This window comes from Mytilus galloprovincialis, chromosome 1 (assembly GCF_965363235.1).
Source record: "Mytilus galloprovincialis chromosome 1, xbMytGall1.hap1.1, whole genome shotgun sequence".
Classification (NCBI taxonomy): domain Eukaryota; kingdom Metazoa; phylum Mollusca; class Bivalvia; order Mytilida; family Mytilidae; genus Mytilus; species Mytilus galloprovincialis.
In genome coordinates this window covers 57,100,280-57,117,408 of record NC_134838.1, presented here as the reverse complement: position 1 = coordinate 57,117,408, position 17,129 = coordinate 57,100,280, and the positions used below count along the sequence as shown (strand labels likewise).

At 34.0% G+C, this 17,129-nt stretch overlaps 1 protein-coding gene across 6 annotated transcripts in view; it reads right to left on the bottom strand.

The window, feature by feature from the left end:
- The window catches only part of LOC143079355 (nuclear transcription factor Y subunit beta-like), a 105,353-nt gene that overhangs the window by 58,930 nt on the left and 29,294 nt on the right, over nucleotides 1-17,129 (bottom strand). For all 6 annotated transcript variants that reach the window (XM_076254671.1, XM_076254648.1, XM_076254655.1 and 3 more), the window contains exon 4: nucleotides 13,671-13,736. In XM_076254671.1, coding sequence (XP_076110786.1) covers nucleotides 13,671-13,736 — 66 coding nt within the window. The remainder of the gene's footprint in view (nucleotides 1-13,670; nucleotides 13,737-17,129) is intronic.

Sequence of the window (17,129 nt, the reverse complement as noted above, 5' to 3'; positions counted from 1 at the left end):
CTAAAAGTATTCGGACGACGACGACGACGACGCCAACGTGATAGCAATATACGACGAAAAATTAAAAATTTTGCGGTCGTATAAAAACCTTTGGGATGCTTTGTCTCGTTTACAGATCACTTGTTTTCACAAGCTGGCCCTAAAAGCAGAACAGAGTCCATGCAAAGTTCCAAGTGCATCCGAAGTAATGTGGCACTGAGTGAAAAAGTTAGTAAATTATGGAATTTTTCTATTTCCAAAGGGACAAAAGTGTCATATGAGATTGGTTATAATCATTTTTTTAAATTTTTGCAATTAAATGGTATAAGTGTTACTGACAGCAAGCCTCATTCAGTGTCAGAAGATCTATTGATATATTTTGCTACTCATTGCTTTCAACATCTCAAACTACAGTACTCCACAATTAAACTATACATATGTGAAATTAGACATAGATGCTTAAAGGACAACATATGTTGTCCTTTCAATAATTCTAGTAACAATTTAGAGAGACTGTCCTTATTTTTAAATTCTATTAAAAAATTACAGAAATCAATCATTAAAGATCGCTTACCCACAACTTTTGATATCCTTCAACATTGATGTGTTAAGGAATTTTTTCACCTTTTATTGACCAGATGTTATATACTGCTTTAACAGTAGCTTTTTATGGTTTCTTACGCTGTGGCCAGTTAACAATTCGCGGGTCAAAAACATTTGATTGTAACAACAATTTATGTATATCTGATGTTTTATTTTATTCTGACTATGTTATTTTACATTTAAAGCAGTCTAAGACTGACCCTTTCAGGATGGGTGTTCGTTCAAATTCAACTTCACTAGCTGAATCATGATTGTTGTCTAGTTAAAGCTTTACATGATTATTTGATTGTGAGGAACACCATGTTTAAGTTTCAAAATAACTAGAACACACCCGCGAAATCGCGGGCATATACAGCTTGTGAACTGTTGTAGGATGATGTTTGTAAAAGATAATTATGTATGGAGAATTTCATAAAAGGTATCAAAAGCCCTCTCCCTTTTTCCAAAATTCGAAAGATTTGTTAAATACAACTATTTTCGTGTTTCTGGCCTCAGGCCACAATTATTCTTCTCCTTTGTTACAATGCATCTTTTGGCAAAAGTCAGATTAAATTAAAAATTTGCACCGCTTCAAACATGAAATAAAGGAAACTACTTATATATAGACCATTATTAGTCTAATAAAATATGCTTCTAGAACAATAGGATCCATCAGTTTTTTTTTGTTTTATTTTTAGAGCCTCATTTACATGCCGATATACAGAATTTAAAGAAATTCATATTCCGAAATACCGAAGTCGAAAAATATATTCCCGGATCCCGTATTGAACAATCCCCAAATCCCGAGCTTAAAAACACCCGATCCCGAAGTCCCGAAAAAGCTCCTGCCTCCCTCTAGTCTCTACCCTACTTTCATTTTTGCCAAATCACTACTTTCACTTTCAACAATAAGTTTTATGCCCCATTTATGTGCATTATGTTTTCTAGTCTTAACATCCGTGCGTTCGTTTGTGACGTCCGTCCGTCTGTCCCGCTTCAGGTTAAAGTTTTGGGTCGAGGTAGTTTTTGATGAAGTTGAAGTCCAATCAACTTAGTAAATATAGTGCCGAGGTGGCATCTGTGTACTATGGACACATGTTTTATTTATTTTTTATATATATGCTACTGGTATGACCCCTTAAATAGTTAAAATTTCAAAGAAAACAATAGACAGAATACAGAGAGGATCTATATATCAAAGTAGCATAATCGTAGTTAACATGTAGATAAAATGCGTAAAATAATTTCTCTCTAAGGAGGTATAATAGTTGTGTTTCTTGCGATCTAAACACCATAATATGGAGAACGCTCTGATTAGCTTATTTATTTTTCGACTTTTGTTATCTATCATACGATTGGTTGTTTTAGACCGGAAGTCTTATCTATGACTAAAAGTCAGTCTAATGACGGAACCAATATCCGGACTCCTTTTTTGTCGTTTTTCTCCAAAAACAACTCAATCTGAATAATCATAAGAATGGATGACAAATGCGACTATGCATGTTACTTATAGAACACAGAGGCATGCTGATTAGTTAATCGTGGAAGGAAGAGAAGCGACACACAAAATGAGGTCTTCTCGTTTAATAGTATAGATAGTGCTTTATTTATTGACGAATCGGGTAAAGCTCTAGAAAGAGAATTTTTCATCAGCAAGTTAAAGCATCTTTTAAATACATAGTTTATTATTTCTATCTTTATTATCAGTGAAAAATGGTGAAGTATTGAAGGTGTCCAAGGTGTTAAACTTAAGTTAATCCCCTTACAACTACTTTCCTATTCAATTCCTTGGGGGTCACTCAGCTGTTTCACATCTGATGATTTTTGGATCATTACGAAATTCACCACTGGTTAATTTCTCTTCTTATCCCCAAGTAATTAACTACTTTTCATCGCTCCACCGTCAATTCAACCCCTTTTCGTAGCAGCCTGCTACGAGATGAAGCATCGCTTCATCCCCTTTTTGGAACCCCTGTGTTGCAGTTGTTTGGCGGACTGTCCATGTCCACGGGGCTTGGCTATGCACTATACCAAGTGTCGTCGATAGGGCCTGGAGCAAAAATTTTCCCAGTTGAGATACTGACTCCCAAAGGGCAAACTTATATCATGATAAAAGTGAAAATTTATCAAGCCTAAAGTTATCAACAGCCTTATCACTTTGTCGAAGTACTTGTGTAAGGTTTAGTCATTTGTCTGGTTCTGGTTTTTACATATATGGTTAGTAATTGTGGTTCTTCATCTTAAAGACTAGCCGAGAGACTGTAGCATTTGGTCCATTTTGTATATACATGCACATGTTTATGATGAGTACAATTTGCCTCAAGCTGTTGCAGGTTTAAGGGCAACACTCTAAGAAACTTATCTTATAGAGGATCTTCAAACTTAAGTTGAAGGTCTGGAGGTATTCATGAGGCACAGAAGTATCCAGGATCAAAAAGAATGTGTATGGGGCGTCACTTGGCATTCGTCGTCCCCTATGTACTTAAATGTCATGTAGGTCTCAAGTCATCACTAGGCATCCATTTATCAATATTACTTAAGCTGTCATTTTCCTCAAGGACGAAAGAATAAACACAAGTTATTGTCTGTAAACTAGAAAAATGCTTCTTGTTGGTCCTTTTTTGGCCCTTTATTCCTAAATGTTCAGGGATATTACCCCAAATTGACACCAAGCCTTCCCTTCATTATATGGAACCTTATGGTACAATGTCAGAGAGATCCATCCAGTTAAACATAATTTATTGCCCCGAACCTTCAAAAATGCTTGTTTTTGCCCCCTTTTTGGTCCTTAATTCCTAGACTGTTTGCCCCATAACCTTTAAAATGAATCCCAACCTTCTACTTACTTATTGTCCTGAAACTAGATAAATATATAATTCCTAAGCCGAATGGAACCATAACCCCCAAAATCCATTCAAACCTTCCTTTTGTGGTAAAAAAAAACATTGTGTTTTATTGATTTCTATTCACTTATTCAGATATTATCCAGAAACCATCAATCTTTGAACGACGCTGACCACAACACCGCTGGCGACGCTGACGACCCTGACCACAATATACGACCGATAAAAACAGCTCAAAATCTGGAGGCGTATAGAAAAAATGCCCATATAACTGTGATTTTCAACAATTTTCAAAGTTGTAAACCCTTAATTTTGGCAAAAATTGGCAGAGCGGAACAAAACTTAAACTTGATCTGTAACTCATCATGGTTTACTAACATACCAAAAATCAGCCCAATATCTAAAGGCGTTTAGAAAAAAACCTGTATAACTTAGAATGAAATTCAAAACAGTGTGGCTGTGGCCATTGATTGACACATTAAATTCATCCATTGACTGGGACAATTTACGTGAACGTTTGTCTGTAACGACCACTGTTCACGACGTACCTACGATAGACATTTAAACTGTGGGGTCACCAAAGGTTTCTTAACGCCTTTAATTATAAAATAATTCGAAAAATTAATCAGGAATAACCTTTATGTTTTGATTTATATAATTGATATAAATCAAAACATCGTGTTATTTCTGATTAATTTTTCGAATTACTTTATTAAGGTGTTGAGAACCTTTGGTAACCCCATAGTTTAAGTGTCTTTAAAAAGTGCATAGTTAGCAGTGGTCGTTACATACAAACGTTCAGCTAAATTGTCCCAGTCAATGGATGAATTTAATGTGTCAATCAATGGCCACAGCCACACTGTTTTGAATTTCATTCTATATATATTTTTTAATCAACAGCATTGTCCTATATTAGTTATAAATAAAGTTGAACTCTTTGATTCGCTGTTTTACGTCATGCCCGCTAACAAATTGAAAACGGTATCTATGTACGCCTTATTTTAAGGCCAGCTTTTAGTATTCGTATTGTTACCTTAGAAAGTCTAACTGATTAAAATACTACAATAGGGAACAATTTGACAATGGTTGAATTTAGTAGTGTCAACCCTGTGATTATGACCCGTGTATATAGCAAAATCCTAAGCCTTGTTTTAAGGCCAGATTTTCAGTATTCGTATTATCATCTTAGAAAGTCTTACTGATTAAAATACTACAATAGGGAACAATTTGACAATGGTTGAATTAAGTATTGTCAACCCTGTGATTATGACCTGTGTATATAGCAAAATCCTAAATACACCGTTTGGTGGTGCGCCTGTCAGATGCGGAACGTACAGATAAGGTAATAGGTAACAGGTGAATATACTATTGGTATCGGTATCGGCTTCGACCCGGAACTTGTTAATTATTGGCAATATTAATTATGTTGAAAACAAAAGGGTCTGGAATGGTGTAATTTTTAATCTACACCATTCTCCTATACTAGTTATACATAAAGTTGAATTCTTTGATTTGTCGTTTTTACCCGATGACGGCTGACAAATTGGACCTCGTTATTTTAGTATTATAGATACATGTATACATTGAACATAAGAAAAAAAACATATATTTTGAATAAATTGGGGTAAAAGATTTGTAAATAGACTATTCCACGTATGCCAACAGTATGTAATCATCGAATGTCGATAGACTATTGTATACCAGAAGAAGAAGAAGAGAACCAATTTGATTTAAATACAGGTCGATGTATAATTTGCTTTGGTTCATCGAAGTTTTGGACATAGTAAAATCACAGATTTATATTTCAATAAGATTGTTCACGAACAAAGGAAGGAATTCGTCATCACAACTGTTATATATGCCACTGGACGAACACTGATTATCCCCAAGGGATGTGAATATTTTGATGGGAAACTATTGAGTATCAAAGTTTCAAATTAATTTCGGGATTTATTTTCTTTCTTGGTATTCAATAACAGAAAAAAGAATAAATTACTTGTCCGCTAAATAGGGGTATTCTTGTCAGATAAAAGACTTAGTTATATTTAAAAAATAGGGAAATATGACATTAAATTGGTTCTGTCTTTTTTTTAAACATTGTTAAAAAGATATGTGTCTTAGGTGAACGCCACAAGAACCCTGTAATACTAGTACGAGAGTATAGCATGTAAACATTCCTTCTCAATAATATGGATGTATTGGAAAGCTTTTCATACAGATTGACAACTCATGGTCCGATATGCATGTAATATTTGCCACATGACGCCCATAGTTCTTTCTACCATCATCATCTTATTCTTAGATATTGCTGTAAACATCGATGATTCACACCCAAACAAAATGGGAGTAATGTACCTTCAGAGCTTCTCCGTGTTATACACTTGTGAAACTTAATATATAGACGAAATTTCTGTATTGAAATGAATCTACATCTCACAAACAGGAGATATAACCTTGAAGGAATTTAGTTTTTGTCAGACGCAAGAACTCATCACTATCATAAACGTATACGTATATATGCATGCAGTTTCAAATATCAAGAACAAGCGGTCGATGTCGATAGTCCGTTTTCTAACTGTTCAGAGCTAGACATGTCACTTGTTCATTCTTGGAAGCCTTCATATTCCCCGTCCAACGATGGGAACTCTTTCTGGTTGTGTTGACTATAAATGCTTGTATGGTGAATCTTACGTTTATCTGTACAAGTGGTTGCATGTCCTCTCCTTTCCCAACAAACAAACTAACTAACGAAACGCTACTAATCTGCTTTCTCTGGAGATCATCATCAATGACGCTTATACGTCAGGAAACTTACATGTATACTAATAATGATTGTTTCAAGAACAACGATGTATGGACGAACTATTCTAAATTCGTCAATATCAGTTATGCATGACTAAAATGTAAGTTTTATTACAACTACTGTATTACTTATTTGGATTAATGACGGCTATCATGTTCAACATTGCACAAATATTATCATAGAATTTAAAAAAAATTATGCCTTAGCTTAGATAATTGGTATTCTTTTCACAAAAAGTTCGTGTAAATGATTGTCAAATGAATTTAATTATGTAAGAATGAAATGTTAAAAAGAAACTGAAAACAAAACTAGCATGTTGTATGATGTATTTTTTTTCAATTATCAACTTTAAAATTGCGATAGTTTTATGAGCATTTAAACACAGCCAGATTTGAATACAAGTAAGAAATTCCAGTCAATGATATCAAACAGATCTGCAATGGTATATCAAATTGGGTAATATTGCATTTAGTTTTTATTAAAGATCAAAACTACTATTTTTTACTTCATATTTGAATCTTTACGCCAATTGCCGCTAAGAAAGTAATAAAAAATTGTTTCCTTTTATTTTTATACACTTTCGGAATTACGAATCTGAATTTTATTTTCAACTAATTTACACAATTTAATTATTGTATCTTTATTCTCATCGTGTATTAAATCTTAGTGTATTAAATACAGCATACTCTTTCTAATCCTTTCTGTCAAGTTATCCTTTCCAAATAACAACATTCATACCTGTGTACGCTTGAACTCACACCTGCGGCTAAATAGCTACAAGGTAAACGAATTGACCTCAAGCCGAGAAATATGAAATTTATTCGAAAACATTTACTAGAGATAATTTTATAGGAGTTTAATTCAATCAATACAAAACGGTATATGCATATTCATTTTCGTTCATTCTTCTATTGTGGTTAATAACTACGACCATTCGTCAGCTGTGCGCTTTTAATTACAGATATTGTCGATAAGCTATAAGAGTTAAACAGATTTTATTTTTTCCCAGAATTCAACACATCGGGCTAAAACGTCACGACCCACTCGAGAATTCAACCAAAAAAGTTACAAATACTTAATTTTCTCCGTTATTAGAAGGAATATAAATTAAAAACTTTGCAAATGTGTTTTTTATGTTAAGATGAACATAATTAGATGATAAGTAAAAAAATCGCGGAATTTCCCTTTAAACTTGATCTGTAACTCATCATGGTTTACTCACATACCAAAAATCAGCCCAATATCTGAAGCACCCTGAGCGACACTTTAGATGAAAAAATAGTTTTAAAATTAGTAAATTTTTACTAATTTTAACTATTTGGTTACATTTTTGTAAATTCCATGATAGGAGTTCAATTCTATATAAATCATACGGGGAATTTCATCAAAAGTAGTTATTAATCCAGAAATTTGCATATGAAGCCTCAAAATCTGCAACACTGAAAACTAGAGAGACTAGAGGTTTTTGAGAAAACAGATCACTGAAAACATCTACTTCTGCTTGCAAGATGATGTTTCGGTCCCTTCTATGCAATACATTATATGGAACAAACAATTCTCAAGAAAGATATTTTGATACTTGAACTTATCTTGAACATTTTTCTTCGCTTCAAAACCGCCACCCTGTGTCAAACATAGCCTTCACCCTGCAAGTGGCGTTCTACAAGGTGCAACATACAGCCACAATGAACATCCAGATGCTCCGCAGGGCGCAGCTTTATACGACCCCAGAGGTCGAACCCTGAACAGTTGGGGCAAGTATGGACACAACATTTGAGCTTGATACAGCTGTGAATTTGGATTGTGATTAAATAGTTAACACAACATAGGTTTCTGACACAGAATGTATGTGGTTTAAAAACTTAAACTTAACCAGGTGCTCCGCAGGGCGCAGCTTTATACGACCGCGGAGGTCGAACCCTGAACAGTTGGGGCAAGTATGGACAAAACATTCAAGCGTGATACAGCTCTGAATTTGGATTGTGATCAAATTTTTGACATTACATGTTTTTTTTACACAAAACAAATGTCAAGATTTTACAAATCAATTAAAGATTTCTTCTTCAAACTTATTTAAATCTAAAATTAAATAGTTGACACAGCATAGGTTTCTGACACAGAATGAATGTGGTCTAATGAACTTTAAAATTTTTTTTTGCCTTTGAGCAATTCACTATGCTGTTGAATATTAATCCTCTCAAAAAAATGTTTGAAGAAATTTTCTTTTTATTTATGAAATCTGAAATGAGAAAAATTTACCCCCCCCCTTTTTTTTCACATCCCCGTTTCCCTTTTTCCAAAACTGATATCAATTCAAATTTCTAATGGAGTTTGCAACAATAACTACTCTTTTAAATACATCATAAAATATTACAATGTAAAATAAAGTGCTTGTTATCACTGAATGGTAAAGATTGGTTGGTAGTAAAAGTGAATATACATTGTTTATTGTATAAAACAATAAAAAAAACTTCATCAGCAACATTTTATATTGGCAAATTTCCAATGAAGTTATTTACATAAAGTTATTGGCAAATAAAAATAGAAAATGACATCATAGTCATGTCTGGCAAATGTCCAACATACATTATCTAAAAACATTTTAGATAAGATAAGGAAAAAAAGCTTCATCAGCAACATTTTATATTGGCAAATTTCCAATGAAGTTACTTACATAAAGTTATTGGCAAATAAAAATAGAAAATGACATCATAGTCATGTCTGGCAAATTTCCAACATATATTATCAACTACTATTCTATACAAAGAAAGATATCTCCAATTGAAAATAAATTGCTATTGCACAATATTGTGCACTTAAGATATTTCTTGCTATTGTGCAATACTGTGCAATTGAAAATTTCTTGCTATTGCACAATACTTGATATGGAATCCTGATTTGGACCAACTTGAAAACTGGGCCCATAATCAAAAATCAAAGTACATGTTTAGATAAAGCATATCAAATAAGCCCAAGAATTTAATTTTTTGTTAAAATCAAACTTAGTTTAATTTTGGACGCTTTGGACCTTGATGTAGACGAATTTGAAAACTGGACCAAAAATTAAGAATCTACATACACAGTTAGATTTGGCATATCAAAGAACCCATTTATTCAATTTTTGATGAAATCAAACAAATTTTAATTTTGGACCCCCATTTGGACCAACTTGAAAACTAGGCCAATAATTAAAAATCTAAGTACATTTTTAAATTCAGCATATCAAAGAACCCCAAGGATTCAATTTTTGTTAAAATCAAACTAAGATTAATTTTGGACCCTTTGGACCTTAATGTAGACCAATTTGAAAACGGGACCAAAAATTAAGAATCTACATACATAGTTAGATTTGGCATATCAAAGAACCCCAATTATTCAATTTTTGATGAAATCACACAAAGTTCAATTTTGGACCCTTTGGGCCCCTTATTCCTAAACAGTTGGGACCAAAACTCCCAAAATCAAACCCAACCTTCCTTTTATGGTCATAAACCTTGTGTTTAAATTTCATAGATTTCTATTTACTTATACTAAAGTTATGGTGCAAAACCAAGAATAATGCTTACTTGGGCCCCTTTTTGACCCCTTATTCCTAAACTGTTCAGACCTCAACTCCCAAAATCAATCCCAACCTTCCTTTTGTGGTCATAAACCTTGTGTTTAAATTTCATTGATTTCTATTTACTTATACTAAAGTTATTGTGCGAAAACCAAGAATAATGCTTATTTGGGCCCTTTTTTGGCCCCTTATTCCTAAACTATTTGAACTAAAACTCCCAAAATCAATCCCAACCTTCCTTTTGTGGTCATTAACCTTGTGTCAAAATTTCATAGATTTCTATTTACTTAAACTAAAGTTATAGTGCGAAAACCAAAAAAATGCTTATTTGGGCCCTTTTTGGCCCCTAATTCCTAAAATGTTGGGACCAAAACTCCTAAAATCAATCCCAACCTTCCTTTTGTGGTTATAAACCTTGTGTAAAAATTTCATAGATTTCTATTCACTTTTGCTAAAGTTAGAGTGCGAATACTAAAAGTATTCGGACGACGACGCAAGACGATGCAGGACGACGACGCCAACGTGATAGCAATATACGACGAAAAATTTAAATTTTCGCGGTCATATAAAAATCTTAATACATGTTTAGATTCAGCATATCAAAGAACCCCAAGAATTCAATTTTTGTTAAAATCAAGCTAAGTTTAATTTTGGACCCTTTGGACCTTAATGTAGACCAATTTGAAATCAGGACCAAAAATTAAGAATCTGAATACACGGTTAAATTTGGCATATCAAAGAACCCCAATAATTCATTTTTTGATGAAATCAAACAAAGTTTAGTTTTGGACCCTTTTGGACCTTATTCCTTCGGATCAAAACTCCCAAAATCAATTCAAACCTTCTTTTTGTGGTCATAAACCTTGTGTTAAAATTTCATAGATTTCTATTAACTTATACTTAAGTTATTCAATATTGTGCAAAAACCAAGAAAAATGCTTATTTGGGACCTGTTTTTGGCCCCTAATTCCTAAACTGTTAGGACTTAAACTTCCTTTTGTAGTCATAGACCTTATGTTAAAATTTCATATATTTCTGTTTACTTTTACTTAAGTTATTGTGTGCAAAAACGAAGAAAAATGTCTTTGGACAACGACGACGACGCCAACGTGATACCAATATACGACCAAATTTTTGCGGTCGTATAAAAACTATTGCATAGTTATATAAAAAAAGGCCCCAAAATGAATGGAAAACAAAACAAATAAATTGCTTTGTGGAGCACAGATGGATACGACCACAGAGGTCCAACCCTAAACAGTTGGGGCAAAAATAGACACAAAATTCGGGCTTGATACAGGTCTGAATTTGGATTGTAATCAAATATTTGACCAAGTATAGGTTTCTGACACAGAATAACTGTAGCCAAAGAACTTAGAATGGGTTTTATGATTTGAATTTGAATTTATATTCATTTTTTGGTTTTTATGCTGAAGCAAATCCCCCCCCCCCTAAAAAAGCTTTTGCGAATTGACACCCCCCCCTCCCCTCAAACAAAAAACAGAAAAAAAAATATTTATTTTACCACCGCCACAAAAAAATATATTTGAAGAATTTTTTTATAATTTCTGAAATTGTGAGGAGAAAAAATTGTACCCTTCTCCCCCACAATTTCTTTTTTTAACCCCCCTTTTCCAAAAATAAATTAATGGCTAACGATGTCAATGTCAATGTGATGTGCCAATCCTAATAAAACTGCATACCAAATATCATTGACTTATTATAAGTTACTCCCTTTAAACAAACTTAACACAAACATTAGCTTGTAAACTAGGTAAAAGTTTCAAAGTTAATGAACCATGAAGAGAGGGTGGAGCTATATATAATCTTCTTTGAAACGATACTTACAAATATGCTAATAATTTGCATACCACATATAATAAACTTAACATTAGCAGTTCATCTTAAATATTCTCCATGGAAATGAGATGTGCTAATGCTTATACAACTGAATACCAATTGACATTAGCCTACCACTAATGGTTCCCTTTGAACTTAATATAACCTAATCACAAACCAATACATGTTAACTAAGCTTTCAAAATCAATAGACCATGACTAAGGGGTTGTAGCCAAATAATCTCCACTGAAATGTGATATGCCAATGCTTATGCAATCTTTTTTTATCAATATACTACAATCATGACAACTCTTACAGATATTTCAAGTGAATTATTTTGAATTTAAACCTGTCATCTTTATTGGAGTCATTAAGTATAAAATGCTATGGAAACACTTGTAACATTCCAGCAGCACCTGCATACAGTGTATATATCTCCCAATTGATACAATATTCCCGTGCTTGCATTTCCTATCATGATTTTCTTGATAGAGGGTTGTTGCTCACAAGGAAGCTATTAAATCAAGAGTTCCAAATGGTTGAAATCATCTCTTTGTAAATTTTACGGATACCATCACAAGTTGGTTGACCGTTATGGAATAATCGTTTCACAAATGATATCGGATATGTTCCTTACGTCGTAACTACAATCCCCTTCCCTTTCGTGAATGTGACTCACCGAATTAGACTATTTACCGGATTTGTTATAACATAAGCAACACGACGGGTGCCACATGTGGAGCAGGATCTGCTTACCCTTCCGGAGCACCTGAGATCACCCCTAGTTTTTGGTGGGGTTCGTGTTGTTTATACTTTAGTTTTCTATGTTGTGTCATGTGTACTACTGTTTGTCTGTTTGTCCTTTTCATTTTTTGCCATGGCGTTTATTTTCAATTTATGAGTTTGACTGTCCCTCTTTTGTAAAAGAAGAGGGACGAAAGATACCAAAGGGACAGTCAAACTCATAAATCTAAAACAAACTGACAACGCCATGGCTAAAAATAAAAAAGACAAACAGAAAAACAATAGTACACACGACACAACATAGAAAACTAAAGAATAAACAACACGAACCCCACCAAAAACTAGGGGTGATCTCAGGTGCTCCGGAAGGGTAAGCAGATCCTGCTCCACATGTGGCACCCGTCGTGTTGCTTAAGTGATTACAAATCCGGTAAATAGTCTAATTCGGTAGGTCATATTCATGAAAGGGGAGGGGATTGTAGTTACGACGTAAGGAACATATCCGATATCATTTGTGAAACGGTTATTCCATAACGGTCAACCAACTCGTGATGGCGTCCGTAAAATTTACGAAGGGATGATTTCAACTTCACCATTTGGAACTCTTGGTTTAATAGCTTCCTTGTGAGCAGCAAACCTCTATCAAGAAAATCATGATAGGAAATGCAAGCACGGGAATATCGTATCAATTGGGAGATATATACCCCGTATGCAGGTGCTGCTGGAATGTTGCTACTTAGAAATGGAAAGTTCACAATTGGAAAGCTGAAATCATCTCTTTTGTCGTAAAGTTTTGTTTTCAACCGACCCTCATTGTCAATTTCTAGATGTAAGTCAAGATATGAAGCCGACTTAACTGTATCTGTAGTATCCTTTATCTCTAGTTCGATTGGATAGATGCGTTCCACATAGTCACCAAATTTTGAATTGTTTAGTGAAAGAACATCATCTATATAGCGGAAAGTAGAGTTAAAGGATATTGCTAACTTCTTATCTTTCTTCCTAAGAAGTTCCTGCATGAAGTCAGCCTCATAATAATAAAGAAACAAGTCGTAAACTTCATAAACAGGGCAATAAACAGTCAGTGAAAACTGACTCTGCATATAACAGTTGCAGTTTAAATCTTTCATTGTTCTTTCAGAAATTTAGTGATGATGTATATAGCTTATCAAAAAGCAATCAACCTTGCTATAATATTCATAGTATTAATGGAATGTATAATTGATTGTATGTTGTTTTCTAATTGTTTCCGTTTCATTAACACAAACTTTGCTTTTTCACGATGTGTCAGATTAGTTAAAAATGATTCTTAAAATTTACCTTTCCTGATTTTGGTATGGAATTTTTCATAATTCTTGAAACATTTGCTATTGGTAAGAACCGGTCCTGCAAAATATAAATTGTATCTTATACATGATATATATTCAACTCACCATTGTCTATGTCCTTATTAAACAAAGGACACAGATGGATTCATGACAAAAATTGTGTTTTGGTGATGGGGGTGTGTTTGTAGATCCTACTTTACTGAACATTCTTGTTGCTTACAATTATCTCTATCTATAATGAACTCGGCCCAGTAGTAACAGTGGAAAATGCTTTGTAAAAACTTACAAAAACTTACAATATTTATGAAAATTGTTAAAAATTGACTATAAAGGGCAATAACTTCTTAAGGGGTCAACTTACCATTCTGGTCATGATGACTTATTTGTAAATCTTACTTGGCTGAACATAATTACTGCTTACAGTTTATCTCTATCTATAATAATATTCAAGATAATTACCAAAAAGCAGCATTTTTTCCTTAAAACTACTAATTCAGGGGCAGCAACCTAACAACAGGTTATTTCGATTTATCTGAAAATACCAGGGCAGATAGATAGATAAATAGACCTGATAGACAAGTCAACACCATGACAGATTTCATCTAAATGCTTTGGTTTCAGAGATAAAAGCCAAAATCTACATTTTACCCCTATGTTCTATTTTTAGCCATGGCGGCCATCTGAGTTGGTTGGCTGGGTCACTGGACACATTTTTAATACTAGATACCCTAACGATGATTGTGGCCAAGTTTATGGACGACGAACTTCAAGTGATGAGAAACTGCTAGTCAGATAAACTTATAATAATATTAGGATTTCACAAAGTGTTGGACTAACATGTTTAGTGGTGCAACCAAGGTTTTGTTTGTGCAATGGGGTTTAGAAAGGGTTACTTTTTTTTGGGGGGGGGGGGAGGAGGGGTTTACTATAGGAAGTACACCACTAATTCATGGTCCCATTGCTTTCTATGTTAAATTCCTCTGTTTCAAGTAGGCACATCTCTTTTGTTTTAAGTTCAAATAAAGTGGCAATCATTGCATTTCAAAGCAACACTTTATGGTGTCTTGTACTGAAAAAATCAACATACCTTTAATTGCATATAAGAAAGAACTGGTTCCAGGAACTTTGGAAGTACCACAACAGGTACTTCAGATCTGACAAACAGACAAAATGTACCCTCTTTTTAAAATTTGATGCATTTTTTTTAATATTCAAAATCAAAAGTCCAAAAGTGTTCTACAATGATCACCAGTCCTTCAGCTTTCATTTGATACCAAAAATACCTAAATATTCTACATATTTTGAAAGTTACACTCATGCGTAGGGACTATTTTGTGTTAAATATGTACTAATTTCTGGTATGTGCTTTCTGGCCGGGCCTGAATTAGTGGTGTTACACCTATAACAGAACCATATTGGTTTAAATTTTCATTAATTTTCAAATGATTATAACTTGAAAACAGGTTATTCCAAGGGGTAACTCTATCCCCTGCCATTTGAGGAAGGTCTTAGTCTAGTATCGTTTTAGTTGTTAAGATCCAAACCCTAAACCATACGTATTCTTGTTTGTCATGCTAAAGGATATTAAAGGTCAGTCCCAAGGGGTCAACCCCTTCCCCTGCCATTTGAAAAAGTTCTTATATCTTATAAGTGGTCAAGATTCCAATCCCTCAATAATGAATAGTTTGGTTTGTCATGTCAAGATGATTTGAATGATATTCAGGGTCATTAACACCCCCTGTCATGTTCAAATATCTTATAGATGTTCTAGATCCCCACCACTGAACATATATATTCACGTTTGTCATGTTATAAAGATTTGAATGATCCATAGGGTCATGATCAGTCCCCAGAGGTTCTCTCATCCCCAATGATCTCATATCTTGTAAATGGTTGAAATCCCGACCCCTAAACCATGTAAACCATATATACTGAGCCAAAAAAGTTTAGCAACAAAAATATGAAATTTTATTTTATTAAAAATCATAACAACATATAATTTTAATAATAAAAAACAGGAATTATTACATGTCAGAAGCAACATGGGTGTTTATCACTCACATTCATTAGGATTTTCTTTGTATGGAGCGCGGGAGGGTCAAAATGCGAAAATGAATATACTGTTATTCAAAATCAATTCTCAGCCATGCCCTTAGTGCACCAATGAAGGATTGGCAGGCACACCAGCAGCTGCCCTTAGTCAATGCACTACTTTTGTGGCCGGACAAAACTTGTCACGTGTTGATGAAAAGCGAAGGTAGCGCTCCTCCTTTGGCGATAGTTTTTTTGGGTCTACGGGATACCGACCTATCCTGTGCAGTTGCAATTTGTCGATATCTTTTTGTTAGTCTCTAAACTGTTCCCGTATGCACATTAAATCGATCCACGATGTCAGCAACACTCATTCCGACATCAACCATTCCAAGACCTGTCTGACAGTCATTTTCGGGGAGCCCTGGTTGACGCCCCATGCAATTTTTTCAAACGTGTATGTGTTTTTCCTGTCAATGGCATGTTTATGAACGTCAGTGAAAAAGAAATGTTTACTATCGTTTTAAAAGTACAGGTACAGAAGGTAAAACGTCAATTACACGTGCAAAGCTGAAATGGCGCGAAATCAATCACCAGGAAAAAAGTACGTCTGTATTAAATTACAGGTAAAACTAAGGATTATATCAATGATTTTTGAATATTTTTTTTCCCAGAAACTACCAAAAAAAAAATTAAAATAAAAGTGTTGCTAAACTTTTTTGGCTCAGTATATATATATATATATATATGTCAGGTCATTAAAGATGGCATATTTTGGCTTTCATATTGATTCAGTTATAGGGTCTTTGCATAAGAGATAAACATGCACATTTATTCTTAAACCATTTTCGGCATGATTCGTGATACAGGTTATGTTCTTCTCTTATATTTCATGATGGTATGATACTAAACCCGTAAAAGGAGGGATTGTGCTTGATTTTTTATGATGAAGACATTATCTTTCAATCAGTATAATTGAGGTCTGGAGCTGGCATGTCAGAACTGCTAGCTATATATATAGTAGTGCTTCGTTAATTTATGTATCATTGTTATTTTGTTTAATTTCTTTTGTTACCTATTCTGACATCAGACTTAAACTTCTTTTAAACCAAGTTTTAGTGTTAGTATTGCTGTGTGTTTGTATTCTACATTGGCTAGAGGTATAGGGGGAGGGTTGAGATATCCATTATCATTACCACTGAATTAGTACACATTTTTGTTAAGGAGGCTGTTTAAGTACCGCAACAGGTGCAGTATTTTCTCATTGTATTAAAGATCCATTCAGCCAGTGGTGGCCTTTGTCTGTTTTTTGCTCTTTGGTCGAGTTGTTGTCTCATTGAAACATTTCCCATTTCCATTCTCAATCATATATATACATGAGCTGGCATGTCAGTTAACTACTAGTAGTCACTTGTTATTT